The sequence below is a fragment of the Felis catus genome, chromosome B4 (assembly GCF_018350175.1).
Source record: "Felis catus isolate Fca126 chromosome B4, F.catus_Fca126_mat1.0, whole genome shotgun sequence".
Lineage (NCBI taxonomy): Eukaryota > Metazoa > Chordata > Mammalia > Carnivora > Felidae > Felis > Felis catus.
In genome coordinates, this window is record NC_058374.1 from 134868955 (window position 1) to 134894851 (window position 25897).

At 42.7% G+C, this 25897-nt stretch overlaps 1 protein-coding gene and 1 pseudogene across 4 annotated transcripts in view; both read left to right on the top strand.

Annotated features, from left to right (window-relative positions):
* Positions 1 to 25897, top strand: part of MEI1 (meiotic double-stranded break formation protein 1) — a 90329-nt gene that overhangs the window by 48602 nt on the left and 15830 nt on the right. For 2 of the 4 annotated variants that reach the window (XM_045062443.1, XM_045062444.1), the window contains 7 exons: positions 769 to 937; positions 6284 to 6449; positions 15259 to 15534; positions 21022 to 21187; positions 22293 to 22397; positions 24145 to 24255; positions 24572 to 24732. In XM_045062443.1, coding sequence (XP_044918378.1) covers positions 769 to 937; positions 6284 to 6449; positions 15259 to 15534; positions 21022 to 21187; positions 22293 to 22397; positions 24145 to 24255; positions 24572 to 24732 — 1154 coding nt within the window. The remainder of the gene's footprint in view (positions 1 to 768; positions 938 to 6283; positions 6450 to 15258; positions 15535 to 21021; positions 21188 to 22292; positions 22398 to 24144; positions 24256 to 24571; positions 24733 to 25897) is intronic. The other 2 variants (XM_011284253.4, XM_045062445.1) reach the window with 2 other exon arrangements.
* On the top strand, positions 11432 to 11953 carry LOC102900378 (annotated as a pseudogene).

Genomic DNA, 25897 nt, shown 5'->3' on the forward strand with positions numbered 1-25897 from the left:
CACGGAACATGAGATCGTGACCTGAGCCCAAGTCGGACGCTTAACCGACTGCGCCACCCAGGCGCCCCTAAAATACTCTTTCTTTTCTGAAACAGATTTCATAAGAATCTGTCCTCAGGATAAAATTCAAATTCTTTACTCAGCATTCAAGGTTTTTCACACTCTAGCTACTAATTATGTCACACAGTTCTGCAACTCCTGACACTCCACATCTATTCACTGCTGAGTCAGTCGGACTAAACTCATTGCTGCACCTAAAACGTGTCCTCTTGTGCCTCTGGGCCTCTGAACACCTTTCTTCCGTGCCCAGGATTCTCCGCTCTCACTTTTCTGCCTGTTTTCTGCTCACCTTCCACGGTTCCCTCCTTTTCAAGCCCGCCCTCCCCACCCCAGGTGGTATGAGTTATACACTCCTCCATACTTGAACATGGTACTTGATCATGTCTCCTATAATTGTCCGTCTCCTTGTCTGTCTTTTCCCAGCTACCAGCTCCTGGAAACACAGCCTGTGTGTCACACCTTGGCCTAGAGTAGCCACTCTGAAATGTGTCAATGAATGAAGGAATGTATCCATTCTTTACACATGTTACCTTTAGTTTCTCTGGCAGGCTGAAAGCTACAGAAAGGAAGAGGAAACTGATTTCCTTTCATCCTGCATGTACCCTGCTACTCTGTGCCCTGTACCCTCTTCATGTAGTAGGTACTCGTGCTCACTACCTGCTCTCCTGTGTTCTCTGTGTGGTGTTCTCCCGCATGTTCCCTGCCCAGAACTCTCTGCAGTGTCTGCGTTCCTGCAGCATGGGCTGCCCGAGATACGCAGCAGGAGCCCTGAAAGCCTTGCCTTCCTGTCAGATCGCCAGTATGTGGAGGGAATTGCTCGCCAGAGACAGTACTGCATCCTGCTCCTCTTCTACCTGGCCTACATCCATGAGGACAGGTCAGTGTTCGATGCTGGGGGCTGGCAGTGTGTCCTGGGACCCACACCTGCAGCCCAATTCAATTCAATAAATATTCACAGTGGCATCCACTCCAAGCCTGGCCCTGGGTATTGGGGACACAGATAAGTGAGAAATGGATTATATTCCTGAGGGGCTCATACACTGGAGAGGGGTTAAGGCAGGAGGGTAGTCACAGTGCTGAGAGCAGAGGCCTAAAATGCGAATGAGAACTTTTTAGTATCCTTAAAAGTATTGTTTGCGCACAGAAAAAAATTTTAGTGGTTTACTTTGGTTTAAGAATTACTTATGCAATTTATTAAAAATTTAAAATCAAAGGAGACTAGTGTAAAAAATAAGTGTAAAAAATAATTTTATTGAGGGTTAAATTTACATAATGTAAAATTAACCATTAAAATAATTTTTTTAACATTTGTTTATTTTTGAGAGACAGAGCGTGAGTGGGGGAGGGGCAGAGAGAGGGAAGACACAGAATCCAAAGCAGGCTCCAGGCTCTGAGCTGTCAGCACAGAGCCTGACGTGGGGCCTGAACCCATAAACCGTGAGATCATGACCTGAGCCGAAGTCAGACACTCAACTGATTGAGCCAGCCCGGCACCCCTAAAACTAACCATTTTAAAGTGAACAGTTTGATGGCATTTAGTATATTCACAGTATTGTGCAACCACCACCTCTCTCTAGTTCCAAAAGCATTTTCATCACTCCAAAGTAAAATCTCATACCCATTAAGCATTCATTCCCCGTTCCTTCTGCTCAGCTCCTGGCACCAACAATCTGTGTTCTGTCTCTATGGATTTATCTGTTCTGAACATTTCCTATAGATGGATCATTCAATAGATGACCTTTTGTGCCTGGCTTCTTCCACTTAGCATAATGTTTTTGAGATTCATCCAGTTAGCATAATATTTATAGCATGTGTCAGTACTTCATTATTTTTCATGTGGCTTATGCAGATGTTCTAGCATCATGTATTAAAAACACTGTTTTAGGGGTGCCTGGGTGGCTCAGTCGGTTGAGCGACCGACTTTGGCTCAGGTCATGATCTCACGGTTTGTGAGTTTGAGCCCCGCATCAGGCTCTGTGCTGACAGCTCAGAGCCTGGAGCCTGCTTCGGATTCTGTGTCTCCCTCTCTCTCAGCCCCTCCCCCACTCATGCTCTGTCTCTGTCTCAGAAATAAATAAACATTAAAAAAAAAAAAAAAAAAAAAACACGCACTGTTTTTTCCTGTAATGAATTATCTTGACACCCTCACTGAAAATCACTTGGTCCCTTGTGATTTTTAAAAATTGAGATATAATTGACATGTAGTATATTAATTTCAAATTTTTTTTTAACGTTTATTTATTTTTGAGACAGAGAGAGACAGAGCATGAACGGGGGAGGGTCAGAGAGAGGGAAACACAGAATCTGAAACAGGCTCCAGGTTCTGAGCTGTCAGCACAGAGCCCGACGCGGGGCTCGAACTCACGGACCGCGAAATCATGACCTGAGCCGAAGTCGGCCGCTTAACCGACTGAGCCACCCAGGCACCCCTATAATATATTAATTTCAAATATACAATGTAATGATTGGATATTTATATATATTGCAAAATGATCATCACATTAAGTTTAGTTAATATCCATCACCACATGTAGTTGTAATTTTTTTTCTTATGTTGAGAACTTTTAAGATTTGTTCTCTTAGCAACTTTTATTTATTCATTTTTAATGTTTATTTTTGACAGAGAGAGAGAGAGAGTGAGTGAGCGAGCATGAGTGGGGGAGGGGCAGAGAGAGAGGGAGACGCAGAATCCGAAGCAGACTCCAGGCTCTGAGCTGTCAGCACAGAGCCTGACATGGGGCTCGAACTCACAGACCGCAAGATCATGACCTGAGCTGAAGTTGGATGCTCAACCGACTGAGCCACCCAGGCGCCCCTTGGCAACTTTTAAATGTTCAGTGTACTGTTAACAACTGTAGTCACCATTCTGTACATTATATCCCCAATGTCTATTTATTTTGTAACAGGAAGTTTGTACCCTTTGCCCCCCTTTTCCCATTTTGCCCACTCTCAACCCCTCACTTCTGGCAACCACCAATCTGTTCTATGAGTTTGGTTTTTTGTTTTTGTTTTTTTTTAAGATTCCACATATAAGTAAAATCATACAGTATTTTTCTTTCTCTATTTGACTTATTTCACTTAGCCTAGTGCCTTCAGGGTCAATCCATTTTGTTTGCAAGATTCCTTTCTTTTTTTATGGCTGAACAGTATTCCATTGTGTGTATATACATACCACATTTTCTTTTTTGTACGTTTATTTATTTATTTTGAGAGAGAGAGCAAGTGCAGAGGAGGGGCAGAGAGAAGGAGAAAGAGAGAGAGAGAATCCCAAGCTGTCAGCACAGAGCCTGATGTGGGGCTTGAACCCACAAACCATGAGATCATAACTTGAGCCAAAATCAAGAGTTGGACACTTAACCAACTGAACCACCCAGGCGCCCCACTTAGGTTTTATGCATGTGTTGACTATAGTAAATAATGCTGCAGTGAACATGGGAGCGGTACAGCTATCTTTTGAGTTTGCATAAATACCCAGAAGTGGAATTGCTGGATCTATTTTTAATTTTTTGAGGAAATTCCATTCTCTTTTCCATAGTGGCTGTGGCAATTTACATTCCTACCAATAGTGCACAAATGTTGCCTTTTCTCAACATCCTTGCCAGCACTTGTTTTTTCTTGTCTTTTTGATAATAGCCATTTAACAGGTGTGAGAATGTACCTCATTGTGGTTTTGATTTACATTTCCTTGCTAATCAGTGATGTTGAGCATTTTTTCATGTACCTGTTGGCCATCTGTATGTGTTCTTTGGAAAATGTCTCTTCAGATCCTATGCCCATTTTTAATTGGATTTTTTTTGCTATTGAATTGTGTGATTTCTTTATTTTGCATATTCATTTTTTTATCAGATATATATATGTGATTTGCAAAGATTTTTTCCCATTCAGTGGGCTGCCTTTTCATTTTGTTGATGGCTTCCTTTGCTGTACAGAAGCTTTTTAGTTTGAAATAGTCCCATTTGTTTAATTTTACTTTTGGTATAAGATCTAAAAATGTCCTCACCAAGACCGATGTCAAGTAAATTACTGCCTGTGTTTTCTTCTAGAAGTTTTATGGTTTCAGCTGTTAACATTCATGTCTTTAATCCATGTTGAGTCAATTCTTGTGTGTGGTATAAAATAGTGGTCCGCTTTTATTTTTTTGCATGTCACTGTTCAGTTTTCCCAACACCATTTACTGAAACAAACATATGCTGATTTTTTTTCAATATACAGAATGGGATATTATATAAGGTCTTCCACTTGCCTTTTAACCTAACACTATATCTTGGACCTCTTTTCATGTTAGTACATGTATTAGTAGATTTACCTCATACTTTTGGTAGCTGTATAGTATTTATATTATGGCTATTATCCATTTTATTTTTATTTTTAATTAAAAATTTTTTCAGTTTATTTTTTGAGGGGGGGGCGTGGGCAGAGAGAGAGGGAGAGAGAGAATCCCAAGCAGGCTCCACGCTGTCAGCACAGAGCCTGATATAGGGCTTGAACTCAGGAAACTGGGAGATCATGACCTGAGCTGAAACAAAAGTTGGATGCTTAATTGACTGAGCCACCCGGGTGCCCCTTTTATTTTTTAAATAAAAATTCTATTTTGGAATAATTATAGATTTATAGGAAAGTTGCAAAGAATACAGGGAGTTTTTCACCAATTTTCTCCTAATGTTAACATAACTATGATAAATTTATCAAACCAAGACACCAACCTTGGTACATTGGTAATTTTTCCATTTTTTTTAATTGTAGTAAAATACACAAACATAAAATTTGCATCTTAACCATTTTTAGTGTACTGTTCATGGGTATTAAGTACATTAATGTTGTTGTACTACCATCACCACGATTCATCTCCAGAACTATTTGCATCTTGCAGAAGCAAAATTCTATACCTATTGAACAATAACTCTCCATTTCCCTTTCCCCAGTCCCTGGAAACCACTATTCTACTTTCTGTCCCAATGATTTAGACTACTCTAAGTACTTCATATAAGTGGAATCATGTAGTATGTCTTTTTTTGTGACAGGCTTATTTCACTTAACACAATGTCCTTAAGATTCATCCATCCTATAGCATGTCAAAATTTCTTTCCTTTTTTATGCTGAATAATGCTTCATTGTATGTATATACCACATTTTGCTTATGGATTTGTCCGTCAGTGGATACTTGGATTGCTTCCACCTTTTGGCTATTGTGAATAATGCTGCTGTGAACATGGGTGTACAGATATCTCTTTGAGACCCTGTTTTCAATTCTTTTGCGTATATATCTAGATTGTTGGATCATCTGGTAGTTCTGTTTTTAATTTTTTGAGGAAATGCCATTCTCTTTTTCATAGTGGCTATACTATTTTACATTCCCATCAACAGTGCACAAGGGTTCTGATTTTACCTCACAGTTTTGATTTGCGTTTCCCTAATGATTAGTGATGTTGAGCATCCTTCCATCTACTTAATGACTGTTTATATATCTTCTTTGGAGAAATGTCTGTTCAAGAAGTCCTTCGCCCGTTTTTTATAGCTTTTTCTTTTTAACATTTATTCATTTATTTAGAGAGAGAGAGCATGTGCTCCCATGCAAGGGAGAGCAGGAGGGGCAGAGAGAGAGAAAATCCCAAACAGGCTCTGCTTGGGATTCACAGAGCCTCTGTGTCAGCAGAGAGCCCAACGTGGGGCTTGATCTTATGAACCATGAGATCATGACCTAAGCTGAAATCAAGAGTCAGACGCTTAACTGACTGAGCCACCCAGGCTCCCCTATGCCTTTTATATTTTACAAAAAAAAAGTCAGTCCCCTTCTCATCTCCATCTCCCTTGCATGTACAAACATAGATGTCTCCTTCCCCAGAAAGTAGCCCATTGAACACACAAATGTTCAATGATAAAGAACAGTGGACTGGTTGCCAAAACAGGGACTCCTAAACCCCAGTAGTAGCATCCTTCTCTTTAACAGTACTAGTCCTGGCAGATGCTGCCTAACAGTACTGGCAGATGCTTTGCCTCCTAGGCGTGAGTGAGAAGTCTTTGGCCCCTAGACAGCCTTGTACAAAGCATAGAACCATGTGCTGTACGTATACGACAATGCTTTGTAAGTATATACAGCATGCTCTTTGTGCAAGGTGTCCTGAGGCTGTGGACATGCTAGAGCAGAAGGACAGAAGGCAGAGGGAGAATATGGCAAGACAGGACGTGTCAAGGCAGGACAGCCATTTATTTATTTTTCACTCAGACTCTCCTTGGTCGACAGGTTTGTCTCAGAGGCAGAATTATTTGTGGCCGTGCAAAGCTTCCTCCTGTCTCTGCAGGACCAGGATGAGCACCCTCCGCTGACGGTCATCAGAGCCTCCATCTATCTGCTTGCAATCTGCCAGGACAAAGACGATGCATTAGCTGAGGTATGGACCAAAATGCCTGGGACTCTTCCTCCTCCTGCTGTACCTCTTTACATCATGGCTCCTTGAGACCATGATGATATATATAGAGAGAAAGTAGGTGGAAGAGAGAGAGAGAAAGAGGGAGGGAGGGAGGGAGTCTTGGTGGAATGGAACAGGGTAGGGGGTTGACACATTCAGAGCCTATATAATTTAGCTAATTCTCTCAACAGTCCTGAGAGGCAAAGATTATTATTTCCATTTTTTACAAGTAAGAACATCAAGACTTGGGTTAAAGTATCTTTCTCTGAGTCACACAATTAATTGATGGGGATGCCAGGACTCCAGTTTAGACTCCCAAGGCTCTTTTATTAGTACCACCTCTGGTTTGAGCAGGACAAGAGAGAGATGTGAGGTATATCCTTCTGTTAACAGTTTATTAAACAAAGTGGTTTTCTGGGACCCGATCATTGTTAATCAGGCTGACCTTGGATCACTTTGATGGTGGTTGTGTGTATGCAAGTTTTTTCTTTTCAGATTCTTTTTTTTTTTAATTTTTTTAATTTTTGAAAGAGAAAGAGAGGGTGAGCAGGGGAGGGGCAGAGAGAGAGGAAGACACAGAATCTGAAGCAGTCTTTAGGCTCTGAGCCATCAGCACAGAGCCCGACACGGGGCTTGAGCCCATGAACCACGAGATCATGACCTGAGCCAAGGTTGGATGCTTAACTGACTAAGCCACCCGGGTGCCCCCTGTTTCCAGATTCTTTATAAATTCTTGTGGATCAAGGACTATGTCTAATCGATCGCTAAATCTCTCCCCTCTTTCATTAAAGATTGCTTTTACTTGTTAGATATGGACACTTTAGCCTCAACCTAAGGATACCCTTTCTTCACTGACAAGTAATTTTGCCTCTTTTTTGAAGTTTTTTTTTTTTAATTAGTCTCTATATCCAACATGGGGCTCGAACTCATGACCTCAAGATCAAGAGCCACGTGTTCCTCTGACCGAGCCAGCCAGGTGCTCCATAATTTTGCTTCTTTTTGATTACCTTTGGGATGAACATGATATAAGAAGACCTGGTTTAATTTGGATAGAAGCAGAAAGTTGTAGTGGAAGTGCATGAGTTTTCAAGTAAGTAGATCTAGAGATACAATATCCCATTGTCTCTTTCATTGTGATATTTGAAGCCATTGGTGATCATTGCCTACAATTAATTCATTAGAGATTGTGAAATAACAATATCCTAATTCTGTCATTCAACCTTTATTTATTTATTTATTTAAAACGTTTATTTATTTTGAGAGAGAGGGAGAGAGTGTGAGTGGGGGAGGGGCAAAAAAGAGATGGAGACAGAATCCCAGGCAGGCTCTGCACTGTGAGCACAGAGTCCAATGAGGGGCTCAATCCCATGAACCATGAGATCGTGACCTGAGTCAAAATCAGGAATTGGATGCTTAACTGAGCCACCCAGGTTTCCCTCATCAACTACTCAGTTACTCTGAATGGGAGATTGTATAGGAAGCATAGGTAGAAGGTTTGATTCTTTCCTTTTAATTACAGCTTAAAAAGAGGAATTGGTTACCTAGTATTCCTCAAAGGTGACCAAAGAGATTTTTTTTAGTGTCATTATGAACTCATGGATTTAAAAATATTTGATGTGTTCAATCCACTGGAGTTACTTATCTTTTGAAGCTCAAATTGTCCTGTCTTTGGTCAGTGGGAGCCTATTCAGGGTAGCTCCTGAGTCCTTTTGATAACCCTAGTAGTCTGTGACAGCATTTGGGTTTTCTACTATGACAAGATGCTTTAGGCTTGTATACACTTCCTGTTCTCCCATATGCTTTTGAACCTGCCCCAGTTAGGTTTTCACCCTTAGCACATCTCTGAAAATGCACTTATCAAAGTCACCAGTAACAGATACATGACTAAAGCCAGTAGTCAGTATTTAGTCATTGCCTTACTTGACCTATCAACAGCATCCTTTCTTTGAACCATTGCCTTTACTTGGCATCTAGAATGCTGTGTACTCCTGATTTTCCTCCTACCTCTCTGGCAGTTCTGTCTCAGTGTCTTTTGCTGATTTTCTCTTTATCTCCCTGATTTCTAAGTGTTGTAGTGCCCCAGGGCTCAGTCTTTGATAGCTTTGCTTTTCTCTCTAAATTTGTTTCTTTGGTGATCTCATATAGTCCCATGGTTTGGTTCATGGCTGAATTAAAAGGGGTGACTCTGGACAATAGACCAAAAGGGTACAAGGTAGAAGTGCAGAAACTAGTTAGGAGGTTACAGCAATGATGTAGACAAGAGATAGTAGAGGAGAAGCAGCAGCTTCTGAATATTTTGAAACAGGAGCCAATAGAATTTCTTGATCGATGGATCAGTGTGAGGTGTAAGAATAAGAGAGAATAAAAGGATGTTTCCTAAGATTTTGTTTCTGATGGGGTTCAAAGAATTGGTATATTGAAGAGGAAGTGAGCTGGAAAGACAGGGGTGGTGGTGGTAAAGTGGGATGCTTGAATTGGGATTATTGAGGAGCGTACAGTTCTTGGTAATGACAAGGCCTAGGGGCATGACCATGGGGATGAATGGCTGAGGCAAGTGGAGGAGATTAGAAGGCAGAAAGAGAATTTAGAGGCCATGATTTTGGAACTAGGGAGATGGGAACAAAAATAGCTTCAACTTGAAAGATTGTAGGCAAGGCAGGTTTTTGGATGAGGATCAAAACGACAAGGTGACGGGAATATTCAAGGAAGAGGCACAGGACAAGGAATTTGCTGATAACTGTGAGTTCTAGAGGACACTGTGGAAAGGTTTTGGGAGCTGGGAAAGAGTGAGAGATGGGAACAGAAAAGGGAATGTTTTGAGCCATATAAGATGATCTGGAAATTCTGGGCTTCCTGAGGTGACTAATGTAAACAGGAGAAAAGGACACGATGGGAATAGCCCTGATGGCTTCAAGATTAATAATGGCAGTAATATTAGATTTGTTGGGTGGGGGGGGGGGGTCTCTCTTCACGTCTACCAGTGGTGGTGTGGAAACTTAGTAGCTCATGGAACTCCAGGTCTTGCCTCTTAGGTGTGAACCCATAAATGATGTATGCCATTGTTTTGCATGTTTAAAAATTTTATATCTAAATGGCAACATATAATCACAGCTTGGTTTTTAAACTCAATTCTGTTCTTCTATTTTTATGTATTAGGGTTTTTTATTGTGGTAAAATACACAAACAAAATCTATCATCTCAACAATTTTTAGTGTACAGTTCAGTGGCATTAAGTACACTGGCATTGTTGTACAACTACTACCATCAATCATGTCCAGAACTCTTTTATTCTGTAAAGCTGAAACTCCATACTCGTTAAATAATAACTCCCCAGTGTGGCTTGACCACTTGATATGTGTCAGGTGCCATGGGGGCTCCTGTCAGGATTGGAGTGAATCAAACATATCCCTCCCTCAGGGAGCACCAGTTTGGCAGGAGAGACAAAAAGATCCTCTCCAGGTAGGCACTAACAGCAACAAGTGCTCTCCTGGAGCTGGAGGACTGGTCAAGAGCTATAAAAACACACAGAGAAAGAGATTGTATTGGATTATGGCATTAGGAGAGGCTTTATTGAGAGAATTAAGATACAGAAATGGGAAGTTTCCCAGTCTGTCCCTTCAAGGAAGAAAGTCTAGTTTAGCATGCCTTCACTAAGTCATTTAAGAGAGAGTGGAGAGAAGCTGGAAAGGTAGACTCAAGTCTTTAATGACATGCTAAAAAACGAAATTAAGAAAACAATTCCATTTACAATAGCATCAATAAATAAAATACATTGGAATACATTTAGCAAAAGAAGTACACTTCTGATCACTGAACGTTATAAAGCCTCATTGAAAGAAATTAAAGAAGACCTAAGTAATTAGAAAGACATCCCGTGGGGCACTTGGGTGGCTCAGTTGGTTGAGCATCTGACTCTTGATTTCAGCTCAGGTTCTGATCTCATGGTTTGTGAATTCGAGCCCCACTCTGGGCTTTCTGCTCACAACACGGAGTCGACTTGGGATTCTGTCTCCCTCTTTCTCTGTCCCTGTCCCAGTAGTTCTCTATCTCTCTCTCTCAAAATAAATAAATAAACATTAAAAAAAAAAAAGGCATCCCATGTTCATGAATCAGAAGACTTAACAAATAGAAGATAAAAACTTCTGGGATGTAATGTACAACATACTGACTACAGCTGACGGTTCTGTTTTGTATATTTGGAAGTTGCTAGAAGAGTAGAGCTTAAAAATTCTAATCCCAGTGAAAAAGATTTTATAACTGTGTGAGGTGACGGAGGTTAGCCAAACTTACGGTGATCATTTCACAATATATACACGTATCTAATCATTATGTCGTATACTGTAAACGCACACAATGTTATGTGGCAGCTGTATCTCAATAAAACTGGGGAAATAAGAAGACTTAATAGTGTTCAAATGACAGTACTCCCCAAGTTGATCTGTAGTTTCTTTTTTTTTTTTTTTTAATTTATTTTTGGGACAGAGAGAGACAGAGCATGAACGGGGGAGGGGCAGAGAGAGAGGGAGACACAGAATCGGAAACAGGCTCCAGGCTCTGAGCCATCAGCCCAGAGCCCGACGCGGGGCTCGAACTCACCGACCGCGAGATCGTGACCTGGCTGAAGTCGGACGCTTAACCGACTGAGCCACCCAGGCGCCCCTGTAGTTTCAATACAATCCCAATCAAAATCCCAGTTGCCTCTGCTTCCCTCTCTCCCTCCCTTCCTTCTTGGTGAAATGGACAGGCTAACCCTAAAATTCATATGGAAATTCAAGGGACCCAAAATAACCAAAAAAATCTTGAAAAAGACTAAAGGTGGAGGGTTCACACTTCTGGATTTCAAACTTCCTACAAAACTAGAGCAATCAAAGGAGACGCTGTAGACCCGGGACTGGGTGCAGCTTGGAGGCGATGAATAACAAGTCTTCAAGTCTGCAATAGAAAATGGCCTACGTTGAAAAAAAAAAAAAAAGGTAAAGAAACAGAATGGAAAGAGTAAAAAAGTAGAAGAGGCAGAGCCTGAAGAATTTATTGTGGAAAGAGTACAGGAGCAACATGTAGTGAATGGGAAGGTGGAGTATTTCCTGAGGTGGAAGGGGTTCACAGATGTTGACGATACTTGGGAACCTGAAGAAAATTTAGACTCTCCAGAGTTAATTGAAGCAGTTCTTAGTTCTCAGAAGGCTGGTAAAGAAAAAGATGGCACAAAAAGAAAATCTGTATCTGACGGTGGATGTGATGGTAGCAACTCGGAGAAGAAAAGAGATGCTGTGAATAGACCAAGAGGCTTTGCCAGGAGTTCTTGATCCTGAACGAGGAATTGGTGCCACAGACAGCAGTGGAGAATTCATGTTTCTTGTGAAATGGAAAGATAGGCAGACTCGGTGCTGGCAAAACAGGCAAATGTGAAATGTTCTCACATTGTGATTGCTTTTTATGAAGAGAGAGTAACCCAGAATTCTTGTCCAGAAGCTGAAGCTCAGTAATTGTTTATGTTGCTTTTTGTATATATGTATATAGAATCTAGGCCTTGGTTCTTAGATTTATTAGTGTGAAGAAATAACATTCTTTTTTTTTTTTTTTTTTTTGGGACAGAGAGAAACAGAGCATGAACGGGGGAGGGGCAGAGAGAGAGGGAGACACAGAATCGGAAACAGGCTCCAGGCTCTGAGCTGTCAGCCCAGAGCCTGACGCGGGGCTCGAACTCACGGACCGCAAGATCATGACCTGGCTGAAGTCGGAGGCTTAACCGACTGCGCCACCCAGGCGCCCCAAGAAATAACATTCTAATGAAAATCCAGTTTGGTGTGTTTGTTTTGAAGTAGTATTGGGGGAGTTGTTGGGGTTCTTTGCATGTATAGTACTGGTTACTTTGAACAAATAAAAGCTTTCTGTGGTTACTTCCTTTAGCAGAAAAGTATATTTGAGACCATGGTATATTATTCCCCTGCATTCAAGAATACTTTTTCTAGGGGTTTCTGGGTGGCTCAGTCGGTTAAGCGTCCAGCTTCATCTCAGGTCATGATATCATGGCTTATGGGTTCAAGCCCCACGTTGGGCTCTGTGCTGACAGCTCAGAACCTGGAGCCTGCTTTGGATTCTGTGTCTCCCTCTCTCTCTGCCCCTTCCTCACTCACATTCTGTCTCTCTCTCTCAAAAACAAATAAACTTTAAAATTTTTTGAAGAAATACTTTTTCTAAATGTTGGGGGAAATCTTCATGGTGGTTACTCAATTAGAATTTGTGTTTAACTCTCATATGACTAGGGACAATTCAGAGGTTGGTTTTTTTGTTTTTTTGTTTTTTTTTTTTGGTTGGGGTTTTTTGTGTGTATACATAAAAACACATACATAAATGCTTTTCTTCTCTTTCTTTCATTCATTCATTCATTCATTTTTTTTTTAACATTTACCAAAACAAAAATAGCATTTCATAACTATGTTTCTGGAATGTCATCATTTTCAGTGAAAGAAATAAGTCACTTAAAGTTAAATTGAAATTTTTCCTGGAGTGCCTGGGTGGCTCAGTAGTTTGGGAGTCAGACTTTGGCTCAGGTCATGATCTCATGGTTCTTGAGTTCAAGCCCCAATTGTGCTGACAGCTTGGAGCCTGGAGCCTGCTTCAGATTCTGTGTCTCCCTCTCTCTCTCTGCCCCTCCCCTGCTTGTACTCTGTCTCTCTTTCTCTTTCAAAAATAAATATATTTTTTAAAAAATTGAAAATTTCCCTAAAACCTTAACCTTTCAAATTTTGTAATTAATTGGACCGTTTAAATATAATGTAAACAATTTAAATTGGACAATTTAAAAGCAGCCATATCTGGGGTGCCTGGATGGCTCAGTGGAAGAACACATGACTCTTGATATCAGGGTTGTGAGTTTGAACCCCACATGGGATGTAGAGATTACTTAAATAAATAAAGCAAAATAAAAAAGTAGACATATCTATAGTTACATAAATGCAAGTTTATTTGCAAAGTAAAGGAAGGAAAGAAAAGGAAAATTTTATCACTACCAACAACCTCCCCACCCAAATGAGAAAACTAGACAAGTCCTGGTGTGTTTTAATTAGTTAAGCAAAACTTGGTTAAATGGACATTTAAAGGCTCCTTCTAGGGGTACCTGGATGGCTCAGTTGGTTAAACATCTGACTTCAGCCCAGGTCATGATCTTGCAGTTTGTGGGTTCGAGCCTCATGTTGAAATCTGTGCTGACAGTGTGGAGTCTGGAGCCTGCTTCAGATTCTGTGTCTCCCTCTCTCTCTAACCCTCCCCCACTCATGCTCTGTCTGTCTGTCTCTCTCTCTCTCTCAAAAATAAATAAACATTTTGCAAAATTTTAAAAAAATGCCTCGTTCTAGTGAGCCATTACTTTTCAAGAAGTTGAAATCCTGTGCTGTATTGACAAAAAAGGTCATGGTTCATGGAATGTCTAAGACTTTGTTCATGGAAACTTGATCATAATCAGGTGATTAGAGATGTTGGCAATTTAGGACCAGCTGAAATAAATGGGTGAACAAACTTCTGTGATCTAAATTCTTGACCTGCATGTTTTTTCTTTCTCCTAACTCATTCCTTACATGTAGGCTCAGTCTTCTCAATATTTGGGTTACTAGATCAGCAGAAGCCAGGAAAAGCAATAACTTTGTAGTAATGAGAATGTTATCCAATTGCATATTGTTTACTTTATTGTAAATACTGGTAAACGGTGGTTAATAAATGGTTTTATATTCCTTTAAAGAAAAAGCTAGAGGGGCGCCTGTGTGGCTCAGTCAGTTAAGCATCCGACTCTTGATCTCAGCTCAAGTCTTGATCCCCGGCTTGTGAGTTCAAGCCCTGCACTGAACCTGCTTTGAAAAAAGAAAAAATAGAAAACTAGAATAATCAAGACTGTGTTTCTGACATAAGGATAGGCATGTAATCAATGAAATAGAATTGACAGTCCAAAAATAAACCCATATATTTTTGATAAGGATGCCAAGACAACTCAAAGGGAGAAAGAACAGTCTTTTTAACAAATAGTACTAGGACAACTGCATATCCACATGCAGAAGAATGAAGTTGGACCCTTATCTCGTAGTATACACAAACATTAATTCAAAATAGATCAAAGAGCTAAATGAAACAGCCCACACTATAAACTATAAAACTCTTAGAATAACATATTAAGGATTGAATTTCATTATGTGTGCAATGGGAAGAGAGGTTTTTGAGGGTTAATAAATGATTCAACACACATGCCCCTTGGCCCCTCGGTGCCAGGTCCTATGACAGGTGCACAGATTAATCTGCATCAGTCTGTTTCCCCAAGCAGCTCAAGTTTCGTGTGGGAGGTAGACACGTCTGCTGATAATTACAGCACACCATGGTATCATTATAGAGCTGGGTTTCTCAGCCATAGTACTGTTAACACTTTGCATACCATAATTCTTTTCTGTGGGAGGTTGTCCTGTACATTGTAGGATATTTAGCGGCATCCTTGCTCTCTCCTACTAGATGCCAGTAACACTCCCTAAGTCAAGAAAATTAAAAAAAAAAAATGTCTGTAGACATTTCCAAAACTGTCCTGGAAAACAAAATCACTCTCAGTTGAGAACCACTGTTACAAAGTGAGCACTGTGGGCTTTCTTCTCGCCGGAGAGCCCTGGCATGAGCCAATGAAGATGTACTGGAGTACTGAGATGCCAAGTACATTTTTCCCAGTGATATCTTGGCTATGTTTGTTGGGCTGTATTGAGTCCTCTGCAAGATTTATTTAGTCCCTTTCTTTCATTCTTTCTTTCTTTGTCTCCAGGCTGTGGTCAGTGCCATCAGAAAATTTTTAGAGGGCATCCCGGACCTGCACCTGGTTTATATCCACCATCCCCTCCTGCTCAGGTTTTTCCTGTTGTATCCAGAGCTGATGAGTAGATTTGGGCACCGTGTCCTGGAACTTTGGTTCTCCTGGGAAGAGAGCAGCTATGAGGAGCTGGATGATGTCTCCTCTGTTGGGCAGTCCCCACTTCCTGCCAGCTTAGCAGCCCTGTTCTACATGCTCAGAAGCAGCCCCAGCATCCTGCTCATTTTGCTAGTACGTGACCATTTGCTCATTTCTGCTTTCAGAGGTGGTGGGCCCTTTCTTTCTGGCAGTTGGTTTACTGATGTCAGGAGGCAGCTGCATGCTTCTACCTGTCTCTGGATTTATGGGTGTTTCCATGGGAGTGGGAGATTCTTTTGCTGGCAGGTGCCTGATTTCTTTAAATCCGTACCCTTTCTAAGTCTGATCGAGGTTTGCTCATTGAGAGACGTGTCCCTCTTTACTCTTCAGGGGACAGATCTATGAAATGCTGACTTCAGTCACCATTCCCTCTCACCTCTCTGTCTTCTCTCAAGCAGATTGTGCTAACAAGGACTTAATGTCAAAGGATACCCTTGGGGCATGTAGATGGAGATGTTTGATTATAGAGGGACATGGCCTCTTTTTTGCCGTAATTCACAGGATAATGTTACATGTGCAACACACTCCCTCGGGCAAACCCAGAATTGTGAGAAACTCTAGTGCTTTTTCATGAATTAAGACATCCCTATAATTCCTATCAGGTATATCAGATAAGTCAGCTGTCTGTCTTCTGCAGTTTCTAATACACTAGCTTTAGCTCCCTCTGTTATTCTTTCGCTCAAGAAAGCACATTGGAAAATAAATTAATGGGAGTGACATTATTATAGAGGTAACTGCTGTAATTTATTATTTATTTAAAAAAGAAAATCATTTGCACCACTTTGTACTCAGTGAGTGATTTCTAGTGGCAGGTCCAAAACTGACTATAGCACGGCAGCATAGGAGACACTTCGTTTAAAACCACTGCCTTCAATTTCAGCTCACCTACTTACCTTTTCCTAGTCCAGGAAGACTGACACAGCCCGTTAGGGAAGAGTGGGGATTCCTTTGATGTTTGTAATCATCAACAAACATGATTTATTGGAGTGTTTTTTATTGGATTGACTTTATTGGGGTGACTGTGGTGGAAATAGCACCTTCACGTTGTACACCTCACTTAGATACGTACATCTGTCCGTATTCACACACGCACGCATGCACACACTCCCCACTCGGAGTTGCACCTTCACCTTCCATCCCTCAGATCCGTCATCTTGTGAGATCACATGTGTTGGCTTGATAGGGGCTGCATTCATGCTTTGGCTGAAATTTTTCCTTGGAGGAAGAAGAAAGGAGAAAGAATGGGTTAAAAATAAAGCATCGGTTCATAGGGGAGGAAAGCAAGAGGCGTTCCAGGGAAAGGAGTAATGGACAGAGCTAAGATACTGGGTTTTCTTTGTGAGATGAAGCATTCAGGGTCGGTTTCTCACATAGACTAGGTATTTATAAATATTTGCTGACCCATTGAATTAAGGGTCTGGACAGATCTAAGTCAGTCTCTCTCTCTCTCTCAAAAAAGCAACTCTTCTGAGAAAGATGTTTGTGGTATCTTATTTTTTTTTCTTTTTAAATAAATGAAAAAAAGATTTAGAGAGATTTGCCATAGTTCACAAGAGTTGAGATTGAAACCTGGATTTTGACTCCCTATCTGATGTTCTTCGAGTAAACTGAGCAGACTCTCAGAACAAGAGAAAACAACCCTGATCCAGGGTTCCAACTAAAGGGGGAGCTGTTTATCTAAGCAGTGGGGATACAGGGAAGAACCGGACCTAGTGCCTGCTGCACAGGCCAGGGAGAGAATCAGACACAACAGACCACTAACACCTGTTCTAACGCTATGGCAGTAAAGGTCAGGCAGAGTGCTTGGGTTGTAGGGAGGGCAGAAAGGTGTCATAAATGCTGATCTGCAAAGGATTTGACAAGAGAGAGTGCTGAGGGACGACCCTGCCAGGCCAGCCCAGCAGCATGGACGTGCTTACTGTAATTCAGGGCCAATGGTGAGTGGTCTGGTGTGGTTTCGGAGAATGGATGGTATGTCACAGGAGTTGAGGCTGGAGAAGGATAGGGAGGAGCAGAATTTTAGAGGTCTTGAGTTTAGTTGTTCACTTTTTCTTTTATCATACATTTAAACACATTTCTTTTATCATACATTTTTATCCTACATACATTGGTACTTATTAGGCAGTCACGTGCTGGTGAAGGCATTGGGGATACAAAGATAATTCCGATACAGTTGGTCCTTGCCCTTGAGGAAACCACAGATGCTTGTTTCATTCTCTCACCTTACAGGGACTTCCAAAGCATCATTGGGAGGAGAGAATCAAAGAATGGTGAGGCTAGAAAAAATCTCAGATCAGGACAATGGGCTGTGGGAGTGGTAGGAGAGTCTAAGCCCCTCTAGACTTACTCCTGGTTGCTCTCACTGGTCCCTGCCCTCCCAACCCTTTCCATATTCATGTTTTTCCTTTTACGGCCAACTCCTAGAAGTAGTTTTCTGCTTGCAAAATTGTCACCCTCACTTATTCCTCCGTCTTCTGACTTCTGCCCCCATTGCTACTTGAAACCACTCTTACCAGGATCATCAACAATATTCTTGTGGCTAATTACAGTGGACTTTTTGGTTCTCCTCTTACATGACCTGTTATTATTTGATGGTTGCCCACTTCCTTTTTATCGACATACGCTTGGTTTTGGAAATACTAGCTCTCTTAATTTTTCTCCTACCTCTCTTGGTGCTTCTCCCAGTCTCTTTTGTTGCTTTCTCTCTGGCTAGTCTTTGAAAATTGATGTTCCTCATGGCTTTGTCCTCAGCTTCCTTTTTACTCAGTGTCATCTTCCTGGGCTGTGTCAATAATTCACATGGCCTCCTACTATATGCTGATGACTCAAATCTCTGCCTCCATCTGTAACCTCTCTCTTGAGCTCCAGACCCATAAAGTTAAGCATCTATTTGATATTTCTGTCTAAAATGGAGCTCATTATCTTCCTCACCCAAGTTTTTTCTCAGTGTGAGTCTTTCTAGGGTGAAGACCCTCCCTAGTTGAAGACTATCCTAGCCCACTAGCTTCAAGAAACATAAGTACTTAAAGGAAGCAAGCTTAAAAGAAAACGAATCTCAAGAGACCAAATCCTTAGAGAGACGCTGTCTCAGGCAAGCTGGAGCAGGTGCCCAATCCTTTGTTGTTGTGCCTAGTTCTTGTCCTTGAATGTGAACCGCCCTCACCACCCCACCTTCCTGGGCAGAGAGGAGCCTTGTGCTTCACCAGGCCTAGAGCTCAACAGGAAAGATCTATCCCTTAGGGCTGGATGATACATACAGCCAGGAAGGTGAAAGCTTTTCATATGAGCTTCAGTTTCCTCATATGTAATATGGAGATAACATGTGGGGGCACCTGGGGAGCTCATGTCCAGCTTGGTTTCAGCTCAGGGGATGATCTCACAGTTCTTGAGTTTGAGCCCCACATTGGGCTCTGTGCTGACAGCATGGAGCCTGTTTGGGATTTCTCTCCCTCTCTTTCTGCCCCTCCCCAACTTGTGCGCTCTCTCTCAAAAAATAAATATATATACATAATAAAAAAGTTTTTTAATGGAGATAACATGTGGATATATAGGAATAATATGTGGAAAGAATATGTAAAGGCACTCTTGCTATCCTGTACACAGTAGCCTATGATTCCCTGATCATTGACTTACTCTGAATCAGAGAGAGAATGTTAATCTAGAGCAGCTTATTGAATTGCTCAAGGTCATATAACTAGTAAGGGTCATGACTATGGAACCTAAAGTTAATGAGTTTTTCACTAAATTGGATCCTAGAAACATCAGTGGTGAAAAAGAATAGCAAGGAACAACTTTGCTATCTGTTTATATATATAATTCTTACCATTTCTTCCCAGCTTCTAGCCACAGGAGGGAAAAAAGAGTCTAAAAATATGTTGTTGGTACCAATTTGTGGTTTTGATATGGGTAATTAGCAGCTGAAAACAAAGCTGCTAATTGTCACTCTTATCAATGGGTGGTCTTTCATGTAGGTTGTTTAAATGTGAAAAACAGTGATATCACAGAAGCTCTGTTTGTTCCCTCCTTGGCCACATCACCCTGGTTGATCCAGCTCCAGAAAAATCTAGGCATCTCTGGGAGGAGAGACTGCAGAGTGGGCCATGTTCCACCCAGAGCCTTCCCACTGACCCCCACAGTGGGGCGCACCCCTTCCCCTGGCATTCTCCACAGCCACCGGAGGCCGAGTAGCCCTCTTCCTTTTGGACTTTAACATTTTAACTCAGGGTTCTGAGGGACCAACTCTCTATTAGGCAGCCACATGCTGGGGGAGGAGCAGGACCAGGACCAGGATCAGGTTTAGCCTTGGTCCCTGTGACCTTGGGCAAATCACACCCACTCTGGGCTTCAGCCTCATGCCCTGTAAAAATGGGTTGATATAAATGGATTGAGATTCCTTCTTGCCCTCCTATGCTGTGATCCTCTCCTTCCAGAGATGTTTTCTGAGTCTCTACAAGGTGACAGAGATGAAGCCAACCTCATCCCTGTTCTTCATTAACTCAGAGTATAGTAGACTTTATAGAGCCACTGCTGTCTTAATAGGCAAACTATGTAATATGCCTGTTACCTCATTTGAAAAATTAGGTTAACACCTACTTGGAAGAGTTATTATGAAGATACAGATAATATATAAATAAACATACAGCTACAGTTTTAACACATCACAGTACCTGACATTATCAATCCCTAATTGAGCAATTGTTGATTTATAGTTGTTTCTCTGGCAGCTGTGGAAGTTTGTGAAGAGCCAAGCCTAGATGCCCATGTGCCACCCAGTGATCAGCACATCTGGAGTTGTCTGGCTGGGTGCCCTGTAGCCATGTCTCTCTGTGTGTCAGCTGTCCTCCCGAGAAAGGGAGTCTGTGTGTGACCCTGGATTCATAGCACCCAGCATGTTAGCCTGTCCAAAGGAATTGGCTTGTTTGAGCTGGTAGGTGCCAGGAGCCATCAGTAGAGTAGTCTCTGGTGTGGCTTCTGACTGGCTTTGTCTTTATCATATACTCATTAAAATAACTCTGAAAGCAAATAAAAAGCAATGTCCTTTCCCACCTTCTGAACCCAAGGCCTTTATAGCTTGCAGCAGAAATATAGCCAGATGCCATGGCAGAGAAGGGGCCTGACCAGGTCCTCGCTTCCCTTCCTGTACCCCGAATCTGTCCTAACCCATCCTTTCCCTGCCCTGTGACATCTCCATCCCCTACTCTCTTTTCCTCCCTTCACATCCTCTGTACTGAAGTAAACTCTTCTTGACCCTAAAACTTACATGTGTCAGAGACAGGGTTCCTGGAAAGTAGAAAGAGCTTTGGGCTTGGAGGTAGGAGATTAAATCTTAGCTATGCCATTTACTGGCTTATGTGACCTTTGGCACATCCAGTAATTTCTCTGAGTCTCTGTTTCTTCCTATTTAGGATGGACCTATTCAACAGATTGGTACATGATAGGTGCCAAGTAAGTAAGTGCTTCCTTCCTCAGGTTTTGTGACACTACCATCCTGGGTCCTTCCTCAGCCCCTGTCTTCTCAACTGTCTGCCTGTCCCCAACTGTGATGTCCTCTGAGCTCTGGATTCCTTCTCTCCTGCCTAGGATCTCATCTATTCCAGCCCAGTGGACATAGCCCGCAAAGTACTGATTGTCCTAAGGACCTTTTTGAGGAGGAATGAGGATGTCCAAGTGGGTGGTCTCATCCGAGGCCACTTCCTGCTGATCCTACAGCATCTACTGGTGGAACATGGGGCCTCTCCCTCAGGAGGTCAGTCTGCAGCTGTGGGGGGCATTTTTTGACCTGAAGCTCAGTTAGGAGTGGGCATCTCTGCCCTGATGAGGTCTGCTCCAGGAGACAGAATCAGAAGCTAAACTTTATCTCCTTCCTCTCATCAGAGAGTGAGTGCTCAACATATTTGTTGTGTGTGTGTGTGTGTGTGTGTGTGTGTGTGTGTGTGTGTGTGTATGGTGTGAGAGTGTTTATGTTTAATGTTTCTGTGTGTTTAGCATAGGTGGGTGTATATGATGTATGCATGCATGTCCTCACCCTGTGAGTTTGTCATGTGCTCAGAGCTGTTTGTCACAAGAATGGTAGTCCCCAGTTGGGAAGAAGAAAGTGGGAAGTATAGGGGAGGCCAGGGAGGCAGTGGGAGCCAGCAGGGGCTGGGAACGGAGTGGATCTCAAATGTGTTAGAAGCTGCCAGTGAAATCCAGAAGGATAGTTTCCAAATCTGGATTAGGACTCCTTGGAGTCAAGGAAGTTTGATGTTTGGTATGCTATGAAGACACTGAAAAGTTGAGATTGGTTTGTCTTTTCCTGTTTTTAAAAAGTTGAACTTTTAAATAAAATTTCCAAGCAAGTAAGAGGAAGTGGGAGGAGAGCTGTGGTTCACTAGATCCAGTGCTTGACTGAGGATGGAAGTGTGGAGGTAGATTTAAGGGTATGTGGAAGAACTGAGTCCTTCCTCTTCAGGGAAGGATAAGCCAATCTAACTGATGATAATGCTTAAGAGCCATGAGATTTCATGGAAACATAGTTGAAAAAACATGGGCACTAAACTCAGGTTTGGGTTCAAGTTCTGACCCTGCCACTAACTGACTGTGGGAGCTTAGAGAAGTTACTCAGCCTCTCTGGGCCTGTTTTTGTAACTGCAAAATAGAAATAACTATCCCTATTTCACAAGGGGGACCAAGTGAAATATTGAATTTCTGGTACCCAACCCAGAGTTGGCACTCAGTATGTCAGTTGCCCCTGTGCCCAAAGAAGGCAGGAAGTAGGGGTGAATCCCAACAAACATTTATAGTAGGGGATGTCTCTCTGACCTTGGGGTGATCTGAGTATCCTGATCAGCCCTCTTCCTTCTTCCTCACAGACTCGGGGAACCTACCGTTGCTACTGAGCCTCCTTTCTTTAGTGCAGCTGAAGAACAAGTCAGAGCAAGAACTGGACAGCATGGCCATGAAGCTCCTTCACCAAGGTGCCTGAGGGCCCAGGGCTGGGCCTCCTCCTTCATTCCATCATTCATCTCTTTGAAAGAAGCTAGTGGGTCACTCTGTTCCCGTGGGTTTCTTGCTAGGGGATCTTTTAGATCTTTCTTAGTTACACTCTGGGAGCGTTTAGGAAATGAAACAAAAACAAAACCACAACACTGTGTGACAGGCACAGCCCTGGAGTTGGGAACGCCTGGGTTTGTTCTCAGCCACTAGCTATGCCACCTTAGGTAGTCACCTAGCTTTAGGTTCCTCACAGGTAAAACAGTAGTACTTAGCTGATGTAAGGTTGAGATAAGGGATTGCTGCATGTAGAATGCCATGCAATACTTGGCACACAGTAGGCCTCCAGTGGAGACTGTCTGTGGAGATTCACTTTTCCTGGCATGAGCTCAGTTCTCCACCCCACTCCACAACTGACTCAGGATCTGATGATTCAGTTCACAGTCCTCTAGGCCTCTTCCACCCATACCCAAACTTCATTAGGACTTTTCATTGTTCATTAATGCAGTTGCCACTTCATAAGCACCATCCTTAGAAAGGTTTCTTGCGGAAAGATTGAAATTACTAGGGAAAAAATGGCATTTCTTGAGTACTATGGACTGTCAGGCACTCTGGCCACAGAGGGGGTTGGTTCTTTCCCTGCCTGGATCCCAGGCCTGATAGACTTAAAAAGGGCCTCTAGGCCTGATCTGATGCTGGTCATCCCAGCCTATCTGTCAGATCAAGGTAACACTCAGCTGGGAGGGAAAACTGCATATGACAAAATCAAACCAGCTGTCAAAGGGCCTCGGGGAGGGGGGGGAGTAACGACCTGAAACATACATGTGAAATGTAATATACATTTATATATAATCCTTGAGTACTTTAATTTGAGAGCATTGCAGGTAGAGGACAGAGTTGAGGAAGGGGGCTGCTTGTCTGATTGACCATAAGCCAATTAGAAGTCTGTGTGGCTTTGTGATGTGGCTGCCAAAACAGCGAATGGAGACCTAGGTAGGTTTCATATTGAGGCAATAGGGGCAGGGGAGTAGAGTGGTGAATCCTAGGAGGAAAGGGATAATGTTCTATAGATGTCTATTCTACAGTGTAGTAACTGTTCTGATGAGGGCTGGGGGATCATGAAGAGGCATCTCATCTTGGTTTGAGAAGTTACAGAGGGCTTCATGGAGGAGGTGAACTTTGAGCTGAATCTTGATTGCTGAATAGGTGTTAAGGAGTTAGCCAGATGAGGGCGAAAGAGAGGGTGAAAGAGAATATGGCAAGTTCAGGGAATTGCATGTTGATGGTGGTGGAGTCCTCTGGGAAAGTGGTGAATGCCCCATTGCTGGAAGATTTCAGAGGCTGGATCTTCTTCCTGCTAGGGGTGGCAAGCTGGCCTAGATGACCTCTGCAGACTCTCATCATGGAGTCTTTGCTGGCATGAATGCTGTTATAGGATGCCTTTTGATCACCTAAATTGTGCAGTCTGTTTTAACATGCAGCTATGGGCTGCTTGCCTGAATTTTTTTTTTTCAGATGGAGAGTGTGAACATGCCTTCAGGTTTGTTACTGTGTTTCTTTTCATTGGCTGTTATTACCAGGGACACTTAGTTTGTGCTTGGTCCCTAAGACTGATAGACTGACATCTGAAATTAGCCAGTGGAAGGGCATTATCTGTGATAATTGTGAGTGCTGGTGCACATGAAAGCCATGGAGTGCTAGGTGATGGGGTTCCTGGGGACTCTCTTGCAGTGAGCAAGCTGTGTGGGAAGTGCAGCCCCGCTGATGTGGATATCCTGCAGCCCTCCTTCAACTTCCTGTATTGGAGCCTTCATCAGACCACACCAAGCAGTCAGAAAAGAGGTACCGGGGCCCAGGCTGAGATAGTGAAGAGGAAGGGTGCTAGGCAGTGTCTGTGGCCATTGCTGCCCTTAGTTTTTTTTTCTCTTATGGAAATATATAGGGGGAGATGTCTGGACCAGATAGCCATAAGATCCTTTCTGGTTCTGATAACCTGTGGTTCTGGAATGAAGTTGAAACCCTTAGAACCTCAAGCTGAGTCTTTTATTCATTCACCGTGTGTGCATGAGGTCCCCATCATGTGCTAACCATGATGCTGGTGCTGAGCAGGGTCTCCTGTGTAACTCATGTGGCTCTCGCCCTGCCAAACTGTCTATAGCTGCCGCAGTGCTCCTTAGTAGCACGGCTCTGATAGAACTTCTGGAGAAGACTCTGGCTCTCACCTGGACAGAGGTGGACTCTCCCAGGACTGCACTCCTTTGCTCCGCCTGGCTGCTCGCTGCCTCCTTCTCTGCTCAGCAGCACGCTGGCAGTCTGCAGGTTAGTCTCTAAGCCCTGTGGCTTTGGGGCATGGGGTGGCACACAGAGGAGTGACAGAATTCCTGAGTTCTGGTCTCAGCCCTGTGGCTTATTAGCTGAGTGACCTTGCTAAGGTATTTAACTGAGTAACCTTGGCAAGGTATTTAAATCTCTGAGCTTCAGTTTCCTTGCCTGCAAAATGGGGAAAAAACCAGGGTTGTCAGGTTGGTTTACATTAATTTATCACACATGGATCACCTACCTGCCAGGCTGTGTTCTAGGCACAGAGGAATAGGACGTAAATACAGCATGTACTCCACACTTCGGAAACTTATATTGTACTCTTTAAGCAAAGCCTTGAAAAGAAAGTACAACTGTACCAGGCAAAGATAGCGGGGAAAGGCATTCAAGGTAAAGAGAGCAGTATGAGCAAAGACGGGAAGCCGCACAAATTTAGGACATAGTGTACATGTTTGGAGAGTGGTGAGTGACTGTGTGATTAGAATGTAGAGTGACTGTCAGATCGGACAGGAAGGCAGAAGCCAGCCTGTGGCCTTGTAGTACTGGATGGTAAGCTGTGAAATGCCAGACATGTATAAGCTGTTGTTGTGATTTTTGGAGAAGGTAATGCAGGGAACAGGGGAGCAGTGGACACACCAACAGATCACCTCCCTTCCTCTCAGTCCCTACCTGCCCCCCCATGTAGGACCTTGTCATCATAGTGCCCTGAATGAGCTCCTTTGAGGGCTGCTCCACATTCTGGTGTCTCCTCTCTAAGCCTGGCTGCTCCTTATGGGTAGAAACATCTTCTAGCCTTGACGTGTCTTCTCACTGTGCCTAGCCCTGTGCCAGTCTAGTGCCAGGCACACACTCATTTGTGAAGCCATTTTTATTATTATTTTTTTTAATTTTTTAATGTTTATTTATTTTGAGAGAGAGACAGAGAGAGAGAGAAAGCAAACAAGGAAGGGACAGAGAGAGAGGGAGGCTGAATTCCAAGCAGGCTCTGCACTGTCAGCATGGAGCACCATACAGGGCTTGAACTCATGAACCATGAGATCATGATCTGGGCTGAAATCAAGAGTCAGACGCTTAACTGACTGAGCCACTCGGGAGCCACTGAAGCCATTTTTAAAGTTTGGCCTCTAAGGTAGCAGCAAGCTCTGATAGATCTATTCTATAACTG